This window comes from Nerophis ophidion, linkage group LG13, assembly GCF_033978795.1.
Source record: "Nerophis ophidion isolate RoL-2023_Sa linkage group LG13, RoL_Noph_v1.0, whole genome shotgun sequence".
Lineage (NCBI taxonomy): Eukaryota > Metazoa > Chordata > Actinopteri > Syngnathiformes > Syngnathidae > Nerophis > Nerophis ophidion.
Genome location: NC_084623.1, coordinates 24496129 through 24515606, shown reverse-complemented (window position 1 = coordinate 24515606; position 19478 = coordinate 24496129). Strand labels below are relative to the sequence as shown.

The 19478-nt window shown below is 38.9% G+C and overlaps 1 protein-coding gene across 2 annotated transcripts in view; it reads right to left on the bottom strand.

Moving 5' to 3' along the window:
- Positions 1–3540: 3540 nt before the first annotated feature.
- Positions 3541–19478, bottom strand: part of si:dkey-3d4.3 (leucine-zipper-like transcriptional regulator 1 homolog) — a 28829-nt gene continuing 12891 nt past the window's right edge. For both annotated transcript variants that reach the window (XM_061918619.1, XM_061918620.1), the window contains 6 exons: positions 18700–18782; positions 18528–18606; positions 16198–16244; positions 13641–13767; positions 13347–13536; positions 3541–5735 (listed from right to left, as the gene is read on the bottom strand). In XM_061918619.1, the coding sequence (XP_061774603.1) occupies positions 5144–5735; positions 13347–13536; positions 13641–13767; positions 16198–16244; positions 18528–18606; positions 18700–18782 (1118 nt within the window). In that variant the 3' untranslated portion in view covers positions 3541–5143. The remainder of the gene's footprint in view (positions 5736–13346; positions 13537–13640; positions 13768–16197; positions 16245–18527; positions 18607–18699; positions 18783–19478) is intronic.

The following is a 19478-nucleotide window of genomic DNA, read 5'->3' as shown; positions in this document are numbered from 1 at the left end:
TGATTCACGACCCAACACTATTTTAGATTCAAACAATTTCGGCAATGTATTATTTGGCATAACAATTCGAATGAACCTTTTTTCAAAACAGATTACAGGTTAGAAAAGCTCCTTCTATTTGCAAGGAGATTGCCTAATAAAATCCATCCATCCATGTTCTACTGCACGTCCCTTTTTGGGGTTGCGGGGGATGCTGGAGCCTATCTCAGCTGCATTTGGGCGGAAGGCGGTGTAGACCCTGGACAATTCGCCACCTCATCACAAGGCCAACACAGACAGAGAACATTCACACTCACATTCAACATGATTTAAAACATTGAATCTAATCCCCCAATTAAAAACACATTTTCAAAACGATATTTGAAAAGATTAATTGATATAGAATTGGGATGAAAAAGAACTGCGATCCAGATATGAATCGCGTTTTTGTGCAATTCTAATAGTTAATGATTATTACAGAAAAAAGGCTTCCTTATTGTCCGCTGTTTGCTCTGTCACGCACAAGTTGCAGACATTCTCAGTGTATGTTTTACACTTGAAAAATGTTTGTCCATCTTAAACATTCATTTAAGTTCCAACACATTTAGTTTCGCACATTAAGAGAATTTGTGAACTGTTGAGAGCGATCTGTAGTGCAAATTTCTGTTAGTAAAAGTGAGACAAGGAGATTGTCATCTTTAGTAAAAGTGAGACAATGAGATTATCATCACCCATCCACATCTTAAAATATTTCTGCTAAATCAGGATTGCAAATGAAACTGTGCTCTTACCGTAGTATCCGGACTATATGCCGCTCGGTTTGAAACCTGCGGCTTATAAAACGGTGCAGTTAAAACACAGATTTTTCTTTGCTCACAGCTTTAATGTTTTTGTACTCAACAATGAGTTTTATGTTACATCGTTAGACACTGAAAAGGTGTGTTACTGTTTGTGCTATTGTGACATCTTTTAGTAAGTTTGCTCACTGCAGGTGGTGCAGTTTGAAAATGTATGTCCTGTTTAGTTCCTTGAACCAGAAGTAAACCCATGCATAGAATTTCTGCTTGTATGGCTTCTTCATTCACCACTCCTAGCAACATTTGTAAGTTTTACAATGTAACTAAAACAATTCATACTTACAAAACTGTCCCAAGTGTGACGTCTGTCGGAATGTTTCCATGCATTTTCTTGTATCATCCTTTTGTGTTTCCCTCTTGTTTTCATGTGGTATTATATTTTTTTGCATTTTGGTCCGGGACCCTTTGGGACTGTGTGACAAGGGGTGGCACTTTCGTGACCTCTGTGGTGCTTTTTTTGTGGACTTCTGGATCTGCCTCCCGGGAGCCTTTTGGCCATGGAGACCAGCTGCTGGGTCTCTGCCACACCAGAGTCTGTTTGGAGGGACTGGAGGAGAAATGGATGAGGGGACAGGGCTGCAGAGCTAGCACTGAGCACTGGGACGGAGAGGCTCCGCGGTGTCTTGACTGGGTGAGCAGGTGTCGGACACCTCAGTCACCTTGGACGTATCCTCGCTCATCCATGCGGACTGGACATTGGCCGAGAGTGGAGTCGGCTGTCTTGGTTGCTTTGTTGGGTCTGCTCCTGTCTCTGGCCATGCTCCCTCCTCCCCAGCGGACGATGGCGTGGAGCACCGCAGAGGCCACCACAGTGTATATGTTTCTTTTACTTTTTATTCATAGCTGTATGTAGAAGTGTCTGGTTGTATCTGCTGCTTTAATGTCTTTAATGTCCTCTGTGTTCTTTGATGTTTGATGTTTCCCTCTTCCACACATGTAAGAGGGATGTGTACTATGGCTATGAGTTGTTCTTTTCCCTTGGCCTCAGTCTGCACCCCCACTCCTGATCTTGAATGGGATTGTGCTGAAAATTGTAATTTTCCTGAAGGAACTCTCCTGACGGAATAAATAAAGTACTATCTAATCTAATCTAATCTGTGCTATCCTAATGTAGTGTCATTAGCATTAGCAAATATGCTAACACATTTACAAGTGTATGTGTTAGTATTATTGACTTAGAATAGCATTCCTATTAAGTATATTGTTTAAGTTTCGTGAACTAACCAAAACGTCACCGTGGAGTTATTAAGTCTGTTTACCTGATTGAAGAGCTAGCATCCGCAGCCATGACGATGACGTCTGTTTTGTTTGAGTGGCCATGTTACTACCATGTGAAATGTGCCGTTTGGAAACAATAAGGTATGGAAATAAACATTAAAACAATATTTTTGTACTCATATCTGATATCTATAGACCAGTGCAGTTAATATATGTAAACATTTTAATTTCTACTAAAATTTGGTGGGTGCGGCTTAAATACCGGTGCGCTCTATAGCCCTGAAAATATGGTAATTGTAAAATAAATAAAATAAAAAAAAAAGGTTAAATATATAATTAAATGTTGTTTTTGCTTCATCTACACAACAAAAACATGTTAAATTTGATTAGATACTTGATGTGCAAGTGTGAGTGCTGCTCAGTTATTAGCCAAAATGTGTAAGTCGGGAGGCTGCACATACCGTATTTTCAAGACTATAAACCGCCAATTTTTCCCAAGCTTTGAACCCTGCGGCTTTTACAAAGGTGCGAGACTAATCCATGGATTTTTTTATTTGCTAGTGGCTCAATTCTAAAACAGATTTGGAAAATGAATCCATCAAAATACTGACATGATTCACTTTCAGAAACTGTTCAAACTCAAAGTGTTTACAAAGTACAAGGACGATGAATCCTAATAAACATCTTGAACCCTATTTAAAAACAACATCTTACTCATTTCATAAAGGATGACTAAAGACATCAAACTTTTCTGTTTTGTTTGATCAGATGTTTTATTGCCAAGTTACAGGCACCATTTGAAACAAACATTTAATTTTTTTTTTTCTAAATATCTTATTTCGAAACATACCAAAAGGCTTAAAATCCGATGGGGATAATATATGGAAAAATCAAATTTTCTTCTAAAATTCAGTGGGTGCAATTTATAGTCCGGAAAATACGGTAATTGGTTGAATTTGCTTAAATTGGTGCAATCGCAACATTGCAAATTCCTGAGCACTCCTCCTAAATTTGTTCCTTAACTGTCTTGGAAACAGCAAGCAGTCGGTGGTGTTTACTAATCCAACGCTTATCATCGAATCCAACTTAAAACATGCGAGTTTGTCATGGCAAATGTGAACACATTTGTTGTTCCCCTTAAGTCAGGGGTTCCCAATCTTTTTGACCCGGGGGCCACATTGGGAAAAAATTTGGCCGGGGACCAGGCTGTGTATATATAAATATCCATCCATTTTCTACTGCTTATTCCCTTTGGGGGTGCTGGTGCCTATCTCAGCTGCATTCGGGCGGAAAGCGTGGTACACCTTGGACAAGGCGCCACCTCATCACAGTATATATATATATATATATATATATATATATATATATATATATATATATATATATATATATATATACATGTGTGTGTATATAGATGTGTGTATGTATATGGTCAATTGACTTAGTTGTGATTTCCCTCTCTGCATGAAAGTTTAAAAATAGCATATATGAATGAAGAATGCTTTAATGTAGACACATAGGATCATCATACTGCTGTGATTATATGTATCAAGTGTTCATTCAAGGCCAAGGCAAAATATCGTAATATATATCGTATATCGCAATATGGCCTAAAAATATCGAGATATTAAAAAAAAAGGCCATATCGCCCAACTCTAGTTGAAACAATCTTCTTGATGAGCAGTGGGACACCATCGTGGAGTGTCCGGCAACCAAATCAAGGTCTTAGGTTAGCCTCTTAGACAGCCCTGTATGGGCGACTCGAGGGGAAAAATGGGTAAAGTGTCTTGCTCAAGGACACAACAGAAAGAATTAATGTAGAGGAAGCGAGATTCGGGCCACAAACCCTCCAATTATTGGTTGACCTGCTCCAACTCCTGAGTTATTCCATCCATTCAACCTTTTTCCACTGCTCATCGAGGTCGCAGGGAGTAGCAGTCTCAGGAAGGAAACCCACACTTACCACCTGTAGAGTTCAAAGGTGTTTTTTCCAAATCATAACCCAATTTTTCCAGTAATTTCCATTTACAAGGTCCGAATTCTACCCATTTAGGTCCTTGGAGAGGACTGGGTAGGTCCCAAATAAACCCAAATAGTCAAGGAAAAATGGGTTGCCCAAATATGTTTAAAATGCACCCAAAAGTCCCTTGTGAATCAAACCACTGACCCTCCAGTTTTTGACCTCTGAAATTCCGGCGTTATTCCATCCAGCCTACGTTATGCCCCTGTTTATTCGGCTCTTTGGACACCTCTTCCAGATACACAAGGAGATAGTCTCTGTCTTCCGGGCCAAGTGCTAGACACAAACCCTTCAGCGTATCCTGAAATGTAACTATAGAGAAGCAATTTCAATACAGTTTGTCTCTGTTCCGTCAGGCCAATTGGAAAATGCATTTTTAGACAATATGATTTGCCTGAGTGGCTAGGGGACTCTGAGAGTAACAAGCGTTAGAAAATGGATTAGAAAGGACAGATTTAAAAAAATAGAAATAAAAAAAAAATACAAACATTTTTGGGACTTCCCGCAGGCCAGATCTCGAACGCTGGCGGGCCGGATCTGGCCTGCAGGCCGTAGTTTGGGGACCACTGCCTTAAGTGGTTGTTAGTTGAACTCTATTAGCATAAAAGTCCCTTACTTACCTCCCAAAAGGAAAGTTTCGCATTGTTGTTTTAAAAGTGACCAATTATTCACGTGCAATCCTAACATGAGGTGTAACAAATGTTAATAACGTGGTATATTAAGTGTTTATATATCATGTATACATGGCCGTGCCAGCCACTTGAGGTTTCATGGCTCAATCCCCAGCTTCTACCAACCTAGTCACGTCCGTTGTGTCCTTGAGCAAGACACTTCACCCTTGCTCCTGATGGGTCGTGGTTAGCGCCTTGCATGGCAGCTCCTGCCATCAGTGTGTGAATGGGTGAATGTGGAAATAGTGTCAAAGCGCTTTGAATACCTTGAAGGTAGAAAAGCGCTATACAAGTAAAACCCGTTTACCATTTATGCGTGTGTTGGCATTGAAAAGGTGTCATGGCACTATGAACACTGTTCTTCTCAGAATAAGGGAATCCTGTTTTCAAGAGTGCTGTCAAGTGTCGCCCAGAGTCATCTGCCACACAGAAATGGGTTTATATTTGGCGCACGGTCGGCCCCCCAGCACCAGTAAGAGGTTGGGCAAATGTTGTGCTATGTCTTCAGCATCTTCATCTAGCACCTCATTTTCTGTGCAGCTCCAATGTCTGCTGAAAGCTCTGTTTTCATACGTCAGACAGCTGCCAACAATTTTGTCCGTTTCTGCAGGGTCACCGCCACATTCTGCCTTGGGACCCTTGTCCAGGTTGAACGTCTGAAGCTCTATAGCACCCTCCGAGCCCAGAAAAGTGAGGGCAGCAGGAAAACATTTGTTTTTGAACGGCTTGAACTTCCCGTGCTCAAGTCTCGTGTTGGTTTCCGAGCAGACGCCGGCATAGGCAGCACCTATGGCGACACAACAGTGGTGCATCTTGTCCGGAGAGCGCGATGACCCCGGCACTGTGTTCACCTGACTCCACGTGCGAGTGGAGAAGGTGTACCTCCACAGGAAGTTATTTGGATAGTTCTGGCTCTCTCCTCCCCCAAAAAGAAGCATGCCGTCCTTGTAGGCCACAGCTGAGTGACCAAAGAGTTTGGAGGGTCCCAATCTGGAGAAAAAGTGCATAAGTATTGTTAGGTGCAGTTTATGACACAGCATGATGTGATTGGATCAGGAATTTCAATTACTATTTCACCCTACAGTGGTTCTCCAAACTTTTTTCAAAATACAGTCTACCTCGCATTCTGTAAAGACACTTTTCGTACAATTCGGTTTATTATTTATTAAAAGGGTCAACAGTTTGTCCCAGTTTTTGTACTCTGTCTCAGTCATAATACAGCCAAAAAAGAAGGATAAAAGTGGTTGTTTTAGCCTTAACAGAGACTCATTTTACCAATTCCTCCAAGTTTTTGCTGGCTTTTTTGGCGATTTTTACAAACTAAAATGCCTGAATCCGGGGCAGCATTTTCAGTTTTGCAGCAAAAGTTGAACTGTTTTGTGGCCATATATATATATATATATATGCAACTTTTGCTGCAAAACTGAAAACAAAATAAAAATAAAATATATATATATATATATGCACACATACACATATATACAGTACATACCTATATTTTCATACATATATACACGTACATATATATGTGTATATACATATATATATGTATGTATGTATATATAGATATACATATATGTGTATATATATATATGTATATATATATATATACACACACATATATATATATATATATATATATATACTGCGATGAGGTGGCGACTTGTCCAGGGTGTACGCTGCCTTCCGCCCGATTAAAGCTGAGATAGGCACTAGCGCCTCCCGTGACCCCAAAGGGGAATAAGTGGTAGAAAATAGATGGAGGGATGGATATATATATTACTCTACATTATATATGTATGTAATGGGACTGTCAAGTCAAAGAGATAATAACACCTTAACTTAACAGCGATCATTTTTTTTATGCCCGAGTAACAAATTTGACCTCCAGCTTGTTCCGTAACTTGGGGAAAAGTGTAATGGCATCCAGTTACTGTTGAGCCACAGGCTCGAAAAAAAAAAAAAATAAATAAAAATATATATATACATACATACAAAACCCAAAACCAGTGAGGTTGGCACGTTGTGTAATTAGTAACTTAGAATGTAATGGCAGCAACACATTGCGAAAAAGTTGGCACAGGGGCATTTTTTACTGCTGTTGTCTTACATGGCCTTTCCTTTTAACAACACTCAGTAAATGTTTGGGAATTGAGGAGACCAATTTTTGAAGCTTTTCTGGTGGAAATGTTTCCCATTCTTGCTTGATGTACAGCTGAAGTTGTTCAACAGTCCGGGGTGTCTGCTGTGGTATTTTAGGCTTCATATTGCACCACACAGGTCGGGACTACAGGCAGGCCAGTCTAGTACCCACACTATTTTACTATGAAGCCACACTGTTGTAATAAGTGGCTTGGCATTGTCTTGCTGAAATAAGCAGGGGCGTCCATGATAAGGTTGCTTGGACAGCAACATATGTTGGTCCAAAACCTGTATGTACCTTTCAGCATTAATGGTGCCTTCACAGATGTGTAAGTTACCCATGCCTTGGGCACTAATACACTCCTATACCATCACAGATGCTGGCTTTTCAACTTTGTGCCTAAAACAATCTGGAGGGTTCTTTTCCTCTTTGTTCCGGACGACACGTCTATAGTTTCCAAAAACAATTTGAAATGTGGACTCGTCAGACCACAGAACACTTTTCCACTTTGCATCAGTCCATCTTAGATGAGCTCGGGCCCAGCCAAGCCGGCAGCGTTTCTGGGTGTTGTTGATAAATGGCTTTGGCTTTATATGGTAGAGTTTTAACTTGCACTTACATATGTAGCGACCAACTGTCGGTACTGACAATAGTTTTCTAAAGTGTTCCTGAGCCCATGTGGTGATATCCTTTACACACTGATGTCGCTTTTTGATGCTATATCACCTGAGGGATCGAAGGTCACGGGAATTTAATGTTGATTTTCAACCTTGCTGCTTAAGTGCAGGGATTTCTTCAGATCCTCTGAAACGTTTGATGATATTATGTACCTTAGATGGTGAAATCCCTATATTCTTGCAATAGCTGGTTGAGAAATGTTGTTCTTTAACAATTTGCTCAGCCATGTGTTAACAAAGTGGTGACCTTCACCTCATCCTTGCTTGTGAATGACTAAACATTTTATGGAAGCTGCTTTTATACCCAATCATGGCACCCACCGGTTGCCAATTAGCCTGTTCGCTTGTGGGATTTTCCAAATAAGTGTTTGATTCCTCAACTTTCTCAATCTTTTTTACCTTTTCTGCCAGCTTTTTTGAAACATGCTGCAGGCATCAAATTCTAAATGAGCTAATATTGGCAAAAACTAACAACGTTTTCCAGTTGAAACGTTAAGTATCTTGTCCTTGCAGTCTATTCAATTGAATAGAGGTTGAAATGGATATGCAAATGATTGTTTTTATTTACGATTTACACAACGTGCCAACTTCACTGGTTTTGGGTTTTGTACATACATATATATATATATATATATATATATATATATGTGCATGTATGTACGCTGTCAAACAATAAAAATCTGTAACATTTTATAATAATCGCATTTTGCATATAGTTAAATCGCGATTAATCGCTGAGAGATATAATTTTTCATCGATAATAAGTGTACAATAGTTAGATAATCACCAAATTTTTGATAACAGGAAACATTTTTTGCTTTAATGAAATGTGTTTTCAATATTATGCTTTGTTTTTAAATAGCTCAGCACTAAAATGATAAAAGCACACTTTTAAAGAGAACTGAAAAAAAATACCTGCTGTGTGTTGGTGTTTTGCCAGATTTTGCATTTTTTAGCAATTAGATTGTAAAAATCATGGTTTGATTGTCAACGATGTTTGGTAATGCAATCTATGATATATCTACCTGAATAAATGCTTCTGATGTTATGTACATTATATGTTGTACAAGTTAATTATATTCCTAACACTGCATGACAATGTCTTAACCTTCTCTGAATATTCATAAATGGTAATATTCAACCAACTAAACATTTTAGCAGGTGCTGCTTAAAGCTGCCCTGCCCTATAAAATCACACACCAGTTTTGAGTCAGGTGTTCTCAAGAAGTTCTGCCTGATGTGAACAGTTGCCTCACACTAAAGTGCTATCTGAAAACCTATGATCAAGAATTGTTGATTACATGAAGCTGGAAAGGGTTACAAAAGTGTCTCTTAAAAGCCTTGATGTCCATGTCTACAGTACGGTAAGACAGCTTGTCTACGAGTAAGAAAAAGTTCACAGTGTTAGTCCTCTCCCTAGACGTGGATATCCTGTAAAGATGACCGCAAGAGCACACAAGATGACCGCGAGAGCACAAAGTAGAGTAATGAGGTGAAAACGAATCCTAGTGTCACAATTATTTGTTGTTGATGAACCCCAAGATGCAGAGACGGAGGCAGGCATAGAATATGAAAACATGATTTAATTAAAACTAAACAAGAAGAAACAAAAAGCACGCACGTGGGCGGAATAACAAACTAATTTGTACATGGATGATTATAACATTGATTAGTCAATGTCAATAATGAATACACGGTTTCCATCCATCCATTTTCTACCGCTTATTCCCTTTTGGGGTCGCTTGTGCCTATCTCAGCTACAATCAGGCGGAAGGCGGGGTACACCCCGGAGGGCCAACACAGATAGACAGACAAAAATCATCACACTCACATTCACATACTAGGGCCAATTTAGTGTTGCCAATCAAACTATTCATGTTATAAATCACTAAAGGCTATTCAGATAAAGGAAGTTAGCTAATAGAATAAACATTGTGTGTACTCTATGATTTTTGCATTTGGAGCGGTTAGAAGTGGAGAGGGAGTCGACAAGACAGATATTGGCTATAAAATCCAAGGCAGAGTCCACTAAAGCAGGAACAAAAAGTAAAATGCAAGCTGCTCAGAAATTTGCCAGGAAGGCTCATACCGGAGCCATCGAAGCAAAAATGCCAAAGTAATGTGTGAATGAAGCAAAGTAATGCATTTAAGTCTCATCTTAAAACTTATTTGTATACTCTAGCCTTTAAATAAACCCCCTTTTTTAGACCAGTTGATCTGCCGTTTCTTTTCTTTTTTCTTCAATGTCCCCCCCTCCCTTGTGGAGGGAGTCCGGTCCGGTGGCCATGGATGAAGTACTGGCTGTCCAAAATCGGGACCCAGGATGGACCGCTCGTCCAGAGTCAGGACCCAAGATGAACCGCTCGCCTATGCATCGGTTGGTGACATCTCTGCGCTGCTGATACGCCTCCGCTTGGGATGGTTCCCTGCTGGCTCCACTGTGGATGGGACTCTCGCTACTATATTGGATCCACTTTGGACTTGATTCTCACGGTTAGGTTAGATCCACTATGGATTTGACTTTCACAGTATCATGTTAGATCCGCTCGACATCCATTGCTTTCGGGGGGGGTGGAGGGTCCTCTCCAAAGTTTCTCATAGACATCATGGTCGACGTCCCACTGGGGTGAGTTTTTCCTTGCCCTTATGTGGGCCCTACCGAGGATGTCGTTGTGGTTTGTGCAGCCCTTTGAGGCACTTGTTATTTAGGGCTATATAAATAAAAAATGATTGATTGATGATTGATAATGTGTAAATAATGTAAATAACAAGATGAAACATCTATGGCTGTGAAGTGTCAACTTTGGAGACGGCGTGGCGAAGTTGGGAGAGTGGCCGTGCAAGCAATCTGAGGGTTATTGGTTCAATCCCCACCTTCTACCATCCTAGGCACGTCCGTTGTGTCCTTGAGCAAGACACTTCACCCTTGCTCCTGATGGGCCCTGGTTAGCGCCTTGCATGGCAGCTCCCGCCATCAGTGTGTGAATGTGAAAATACTGTCAAAGCGCTTTGGGCTCCTTAAAAAGGGGTAGAAAAGCGCTATACAAGTACAACCTATTTACCATTTTTATTTACCATTTTGTTCCTCCATCTGGGCACTTCCCTGGTCCTGGGACCCTTCGCTTATTTTTCAATCTTTTTTATCAAGTTCAAATCACATGCCTGATCTCAGTTGTATCTAAAATTTTGTCCGAGTTTGTTTTGAAGGGCGCAGAGCACATTGCTCTATCTTCCATCACACTGATATGTGACGTGATCATTACCCGTGCAGTACACGCCACCTTATGGCGGTCAAAACAAACACTAATTAATCTTCATTCACGTTTGATAACGCAATATTGTATTTCATTAAACAAGAGCGTAATGTTATCAAGATTACTTAAGTTTTTCGATATTTTTTTTTTGCTTTGTTTTTAACATGTCCATAATAAACTACTAGTAGTAGTAGTAGTTTATATTATTCAATCTTTCCATTATTTTTAATTTTGCTTTGTTTTTAAACATGTCTATAATAAACTACTAGTAGCAAAATAAAAAAATATGGAAAAAAGGAAATAATCTTGATAACATTATAGTAAGGTACATAAATAGAAAGAAATATTTTACAATGAAAACACATAAGGAATGAAAACAATACACAATGCTTAGATTTTTTCATATCCAAAACGGAGTGTGAAGAAGTGAAATTTATCTACTCCCAACCGTTATTTTAAAAATCAATTAACTAGTTTTCTTATAATCATTATTATTATAGACAATGATACATTGACCGGTCTTAAAAAATGTATACTTTCATTCATCTTTACAATCTAATACACTTGACAGTTTTTTTGTGCTTTAAGTGTGATTTGTACTGTTTGTAGTTCCACAAGAGCTTTACATTTCAATAGTTTTGTATGTAAGGAACATTTATTTGTGTGATCCCTATAACCTGCCTTATAAATGACCCTTTTTGCTTTCTTCTACAGGGTGATGAGTGGATATAGTGTGCGTTTGTAGTTATTGCCCCAAACTTCTGCACATTAGTGCAATTTAATGGCATCCATATCTCTGCATGACAATGTTTTAACCTTATCTGCCTACTTATTAATAAAATGTATTATTCAGCCTTTTAAACATTCTGTAATTGCGGACTATCAAACGGAACACGTTACAGAAGAATATACCATAGCGGTGGTAATATTGTGTAGTGAACTGTAATTACCCGATGTGGGCTGCAGAGGGCAGTGGCAGCCATGCCTGTAGTATCAAACTTAAGTCTCTGTGGTAGCAAGAAGAAGACACGTTTATGAATTGTGAATTATATTTATATAGCGCTTTTCTCAAGTGACTCAAAGCACTGTACATAGTGACACCCGATATCTAAGTTACATTTAAACCAGTGTGGGTGGCACTGGGAGCAGGTGGGTAAAGTGTCTTGCCCAACGGCAGTAACTAGGATGGCACAAGCGGGAATCGAACCTGCAACCCTCAAGTTGCTGGCACAGCCACTCTACCAACCGAGCTATGCCGCTTCCAGAGCTATACACTTCAATTCAATCTTCCAGAAAACATGTATTCAGATAGAAATACCACAGAATAACAAAATAGCATGTGTTGTTTTGTAGGTTAAACAGGATGTGAAGCGTAGCGCTATTGTGAAGCCGCCAACCGGACGTGTGTGATCGGTATGAGAAAAAACTTGACATGTTTTGAAAAAAAATCTCTGATAAAAGTGACTATAGATTTTTTTCTTTACCGCCTTTGTTTCTGCTGAGCTTGTATTCCATCTTACTAAGCAGCTCTAGTAACAATCTACATTTTAAGTTTTCAGTGCATTTAACTGTAATTCGAACACAGACATGAAGCTTCTCCTCAGCCCAGGCAGCAATGCTCGCCCAGCGTTCGCTCCAATGATGCTGTCTCACGGCGATTGAAGGTAAAATTGTCTTGTCTTGTACGGAGAACGACTTGCCATAGCTTTGGATCTGACGTTTCCATAAGATCTTCTTCAGTTCAACAGTTCAATCAATCAATCAATCAATGTTTACTTATATAGCCCTAAATCACTAGTGTCTCAAAGGGCTGCACAAACCACCACGACATCCTCGGTAGGCCCACATAAGGGCAAGGAAAACTCACACCCAGTGGGACATCGGTGACAATGATCCAGTGGGACGTCTGTGACAATAATGATTATGAGAACCTTAGAGAGGAGGAAAGCAATGGATGTCGAGCGGGTCTAACATGATACTGTGAAAGTTCAATCCACAATGGATCCAACACAGTCGCGAGAGTCCAGTCCAAAGCGGGTCCAACTCAGCAGCGAGAGTCCCGTTCACAGCGGAGCCAGCAGGAAACCATCCCAAGCGGAGGCGGCTCAGCAGCGCAGAGATGTCGAGGCGGATCAGCAGCGCAGAGATGTCCCAGCTAATTTCGAGCCTGTGGCTCAACAGCAACTGGACGCCATTACACCCCAAACTATTGAACGGGCCAAGGGTAAAAAATGTTACATAAAAAAATCCTCGCCGTTAAAGGAACTTATAGTTACCGCGTTATTAATCGCGTTAACATTTGATATCCCTAATATACCTTTCCTTCACCAAACCACTTTAAGACACAGGGGTTACAGAGCAGGGTGGGTGTGTTGCCCAAGGACACAACGGTAGTGACAAGGATGGCGGAAACTGGACTCGAACCAAAACCACTCTACCATTTGAGCCACGCCGCCGTTTTACTGTTAAAATATCTCATGTAGATTTCTGCCATCCAGATACAACCAAAAGAAGAAACTTGACTCACTTGATTTTGAGTGAACTCCATGAACAGCTGTCAGAATTCCACTTCCAGAAATCCCTCTGCTCTCGCAAGCCTTTCAAGCCACCGAACAGGTACATGCAAGTTTGGTAGACCATTGCAGAGTGACTGTGTCTTGGTCCTGGGCTCAGGGACCCATGCTGATTACCACCGATCAGTGCCCAAACCATGGTATCTGTCCAGCATAATCACCTTCAAAATACACTCAAACATTCCTGGTTCTTACCCAATAACAAGTGCAGACAAATTCTTCTGATTAGTATGTCAATATTCACTCACCAAAATCCAAACTCCAGAACTCCTGAGAAGATCCTTTAATGTCTATGAAGCCGCCGTACATGAGCATGGATGAGCCCACCACCACCGCACTATGGCCCTTCCTGTTAGTCGGCGTCGGCATCTGCGTCTATGGCCAGAAAAAATAACACACAAACTTTATGTCACAGTATACCATCCATCCATTATTTTACCGCTTGTCCCTCTCGGGGTCGCAGGGGGTGCTGGAGTCTCTCTCAACTACTTTCAAGTAACCGTCAAATTATTTTCATTCCTTCCGTTGTGATGTTCAAACATCACATTGTAAGGTTTGCATGCACTCATCCAGTGTCAAAAGTCAATGAGACATATTGTCGGACACACAAAGCAATCAAAGCAAACTATCTTTGAAATGTTGTTCTGTTGCTCCTTTCTGTCTTTTTTAATGTTAGAACGGGCGGAGCTGCAAATGAATGCCTTGAAATGGGGAGAAACCAACAGCAGAACCTGCTGCTCGTTGAAGAGCAACACGTGCATCGTTAGAGATCAGAAAAAGCTGCTTGATTTGTCACTCGATGCTTTTATGAAACTTTCTAGGAGGGGGGCTTACTTGTATATTTATACATATACAAAAGTATATATATATATATATATACACACATAAATTATACATTATATACATATACAAATATATACATACATACACATAAATACATTAAATATATATATATGCACAAATATATATACAAATACATATGTATACATTAAATATATATACATATATAAATATACACATATTTATACATACATATAAACATATATATACATACATATACATATATATATATATATATATATACACATGTATATATATACACACACATATATATATATGTATAACTTGTATACTGTGTATCTATATACACAGTATATAGATACACATATATGTGTGTGTTTGTGTATATATATATATATGTATAAAAATATATACATATATATATGCATATATATATATATATATATACACACACACACACATGTATATATGTGTATATCTGTATAAATAGACACGCACGCACGCACACACACACACACACACACACACACACACACACACACACACACACACACACAAGCACACACAGATATTTTGTTTATGTTTGTATTGTTTTGTTTAAGTTCGTTTAAATCCATGTGTATTGTAAGCAATGAATTAGACTTTCACAAAGTATCTAATTAAAATTACAACTTATAAATTTGTTTTAGCAATCAGTCATCTACAATTAAAATTGTTTTCAATTGACTATAATAAATATTACATCGCCGGAAATTGTAGATTTGAAAGAAAATATTGCATTGTCTACTATAATATCTTAACAAAAACTAACAAAATATAAAAACACTAGTACATGGAGAATGTAACCTTTTAACATCTAATAAAAATGTTAAGTATTAATATTGTTTTTGTATTCCACAAATAATTTTCATATTACACTAACATAAACACTAAGAAGGTGAGTTAATGTTTGTGTTCACTCACTGCAGGGGCTGCGGGTTGACAATGTACTTCCTGTTTCATGAAGGAAGAACATTCGCCCACACCGTTTCTGCTCGAAAGGATTCTTCATTCATCACTCCAAGCAACCTTTGTAAATTTTACAATATAACTAAAAGAGTTCATACATACTAAACCGTCCCGGTTGTGACGTCTGTAGGAGTGTTTTCATGCATATTTGTACTTACTCACACAAAGTAATCAAGCTAACCTCGTTAGCTTCAGCGAATATGCTAACACATTTATAAGTGTCTTTGTTAGTATTATTAACTTACAACGGCATTTTTTTTTATTGTTTCAGTTCGTATAAGTCACGAAAACATTGTTTAGCTGATTGGAAATCAAGCTTCTGCAGCTAGTGCGTCCATGACTTCTGTTTTATTTAATCATCTGTTTTACTGCCGTGTATGTGAATAAACATTTACAAAATCTTTCGTACCGGTATATATCTGCGACTCATGGTCCGGTGTGGCTAATATATGTAAAAATCTGTATTTTTTTCTCAAATTTGGTGGGTGCTACTTAAATATCAGTGCGCTCTACAGTCCGGAAATTAGGGTAATCAACTACATAAACCTGCCAAGCATATTTTGACCAACACTTGATTCGTTATAGTGTGTTTTATGAACAAAATCGGGCAGAAGTGGCTCAGGAGGTTCAGTCGATCTTCCAAAAAATGGACGATTAACGGTCCAAACCCGGCTTTCTCCATCCCGATAACTGCTGTTGTGTACTTGACGTGACACTTCCCCTACCTTGTCTCCAGTGCAAAAATAAGAAAGTGAATAAATCAAAGGGGCCACCAAATCATTACATTTTTGCTGCAATAATTGATTATTTAATAAAACATAAGATTGTAAACTGTCCTATCAAATATCAGCTATATGTGACCTCACTAATCTCATTATACGTTTGATACCTAGAATATGTAAAGCTTCATGATTTACTTTCACATACCAGCATACATAACTTCAGTGGGTTTGTTTACAAGTGTGGTGGTAGCAGTTTTTAAAAATGATCTTCTACCTGAAGAGAGCTTGTCTTTCTCTGACAGTGCAGCCATTTCTGCTTTGCTGGAACACACAGAGCACAGGACAACATGACTTTAGGGAAAAACATGAATCAACACGTTGTGGAATCCACAAAGCAGCAAAGGTTTGTCTCTGGTTCAAAAAGTATTCATAGAAACCTGACGTGAGGAGGGCTGTACCATGTCGCAGCATAGTTTATTCAAATTGAAAATAAAATAATTATATTTAATGCTGGAGTTCTTTAGGCGTAAAACCACCTAAAAATACATGTACATAGGAGTAAACTACTACTAGCACTAACAATATAGAAGTTTTATTAAACTAATTGTTTTTTTTGGGGGGGGGGAGTTGGCCTCATTCTGTGTGATATGGACAAAAATATAGGTGATTCTATATCACAATAATATGTGCCACGAAAGTATCTTTTGAACCAAGCGTGTGTACATATATTAATTTAGAGATGGAACTTGTAATTTCTTGGGTGTCTGAGGGACTTCTTGTTATCGACTGTAACTGTGGCCACGTTTATACTAGACAGAAAATCTGATTTTTTTCCCATCAAGTTGCACAGATAGTATATTTTTTATGAAACAAGCTAAGAGTGGAGTGTATGAAACTACATAACCCAAAACCAGTGAAACTGACACGATTTGTAAATCGTAAATAAAAACAGAATACAATGATTTGCAAATCCTTTACAACCTACCGTATATTCAATTGAATAGACTGCAAATAGAAGATACGAACTGGAAAATGTTGTTATTTTCTGCAAATATTAGCTCATTTGGAATTTGATGCCTGCAACATGTTTCAAAAAAGCTGGCACAAGTGGCAAAAATGACAGAGAGTTGAGGAATGCTCATCAAACACTTATTTAGACCATCCCACAGGTGAACAGGCTAATTGTTAACAGGTGGGTGTCATGATTGGGTACAAAACCAGCTTGAAATGCGCAGTCATTCACAAACAAGGAGAGGGCGAGGGTAAACTACTTTGTGAACAAATGTGGGAGCTAAATGTTCAAGAAAAACATTTCTTAACCAGCAAGAAATTTAGGGATTTCACCAAATACGGTCCATATTATCATGAAAAGTTTCGGAGAATCTGGAGAAATCACTCCACGTAAGCAGCAAGGCTGAAAACCAACATTGAATGCCCGTGACCTTTGATCCCTCAGGAGGTACTGCACCAAAAACTGACATCAGTGTGTAAAGGGTATCACCACATGGGTTTAGGAACACCTCAGAAAACCACTTTCACTAAATACAGTTCGTCGCTACATCTGTAAGTGCAAGTTAAAGCTCTACAATGCAAACCAAAAGCCATTTATCAACAACATTCAGAAATGCCCACCTTCTCTGGGCCTGAGATCATCTAAGATGGACTGATGCAAAGTGGAAAGGTGTTCTGACGACTCCACATTTCAAATTGTTTTTGGAAATATTCGACATTGTGTCCTCCGGACCAAAGGGGAAACGAAACATCCAGACTGTTATTGACGCAAAGTTTAAAAGCCAGCATCTGTGATGGTATGGGGGTGCATTAGTGCCCAAGGCAAGGGTAACTTACACATCTGTGAAGGCAACATTAATGCTGAAAGGTACATACAGGTTTTGGAACAACATATGCTGCCATCTAAGCGGCGTCTTTTTCATGGACGCCCCTGCTTATTTCAGCAAGACAATGCCAAGCCACATTCCGCACGTGTTACAACAGCGTGGCTTTGTAAAAAAAGAGTGTGGGTACTTTCCTGGCCCGCCTGCAGTCCATCAAAAATGTGTGGCGCATTATGAAGAGTAAAATACAACAGCGGAGACCCCGGACTGTTGTACGACTGAAGCTCTACATAAAACAAGAATGGTAAAGAATTCTACTTTCAAAGCTTCAACAATTAGTTGAAGACACATTTATTGAGTGTTGTTAAAAGAAAAGGTGATGTAACACAGTGGTGAACATGCCCTTTCCCAACTACTTTGGCATGTGTTGCAGCCATGAAATTCTAAGTTAATTATTATTTGTAAAAAAAAGTAAAGTTTATGAGTTTGAACATCAAATATCTTGTCTTTGTAGTGCATTCAATTGAATATGGGTTGAAACGGATTTGTAAATCGTTGTATTCCGTTTATATTTACATCTAACACAATTTCCCAACTCATATGGAAACAGGGTTTGTATAATCTTGACCAAAGAACAATCATTACATGTTATTTAGACCATAAAAAAGTTAGAAAATGGAAAGCAAATGTAGTCAACATGTTACGACATGTTTTGTTTAAGAAGTATGATCTGTCAGAAGTGCAAAACGAGCATTACTGAGAAACTTACCAATATCAAACACCCACAGAGGACATGTCAGCGCAGTAAATGAAGAATCCAGTATGCCTCCAAACACGTATATGAAGCCCTAAAAAAAGTCCAGATCATTTTTGATGATCACTAGATCATGATAAAAAACAGGTCACAATTTTTAAAAAAATAAAGTAAAAATAATTTGCACCTTATGAATGACCATGGAATGTTCCTCGACTTCTTCTGGTGCCGTCTCTCCTCTGCAGCTCAACTCTGTCCATTCATTGCGCACTACAAAATTGTCCATTGAATACAATGATATTCAGTACCATTGGGCCAATTTCTATTCTATTTCAAATCTGTGAAATATAATAATTTTAACTGTGGTGAGGAATAATGCTATGCTCATTTTGTACGCTTTACCCTCTTGTATAGCATTATTAAGTTAAAAAGCCCGCTCAAACACAATCATCTAAATACTACGGAAAGCTTCAAACGCAATTCACTTTGTATTATTTTTCCAATCTTCTATTCATCATAAATAATTGTACAAACTTTATGGTTATGTCTTGCTTAAAGAACAACTACACTTTTTTATTTTTGCCCATCATCCACAATCCTTCTTTTAGCCAAGAACACACATGGCTTTCCATTTTCTGTGGGTTCTAAATGTAAAAAAACTGCCAGTTGATGAGGTTTTTCTTTTCAGACACAACAAACCATTCATACTCTTCATCTACACAATTGAAGGAAGAGAAGTAGCTTCTACAATACAATACCATCATTTGTTAAAAAAAAAAAACAATATTAAAGGGGGTCATGTGGCGAAGTTGGTAGAGTGGCTGTGCCAGCAATCTGAGTGTTGCTGGTTCAATCCCCACCTTCTACCATCCTAGTCACGTTCGTTGTGTCCTTGGGCAAGACACTTAACCATTGCTCCTGATGGGGTACTGGTGAGCGCCTTGCATGGCAGCTCCCGCCGTCAGT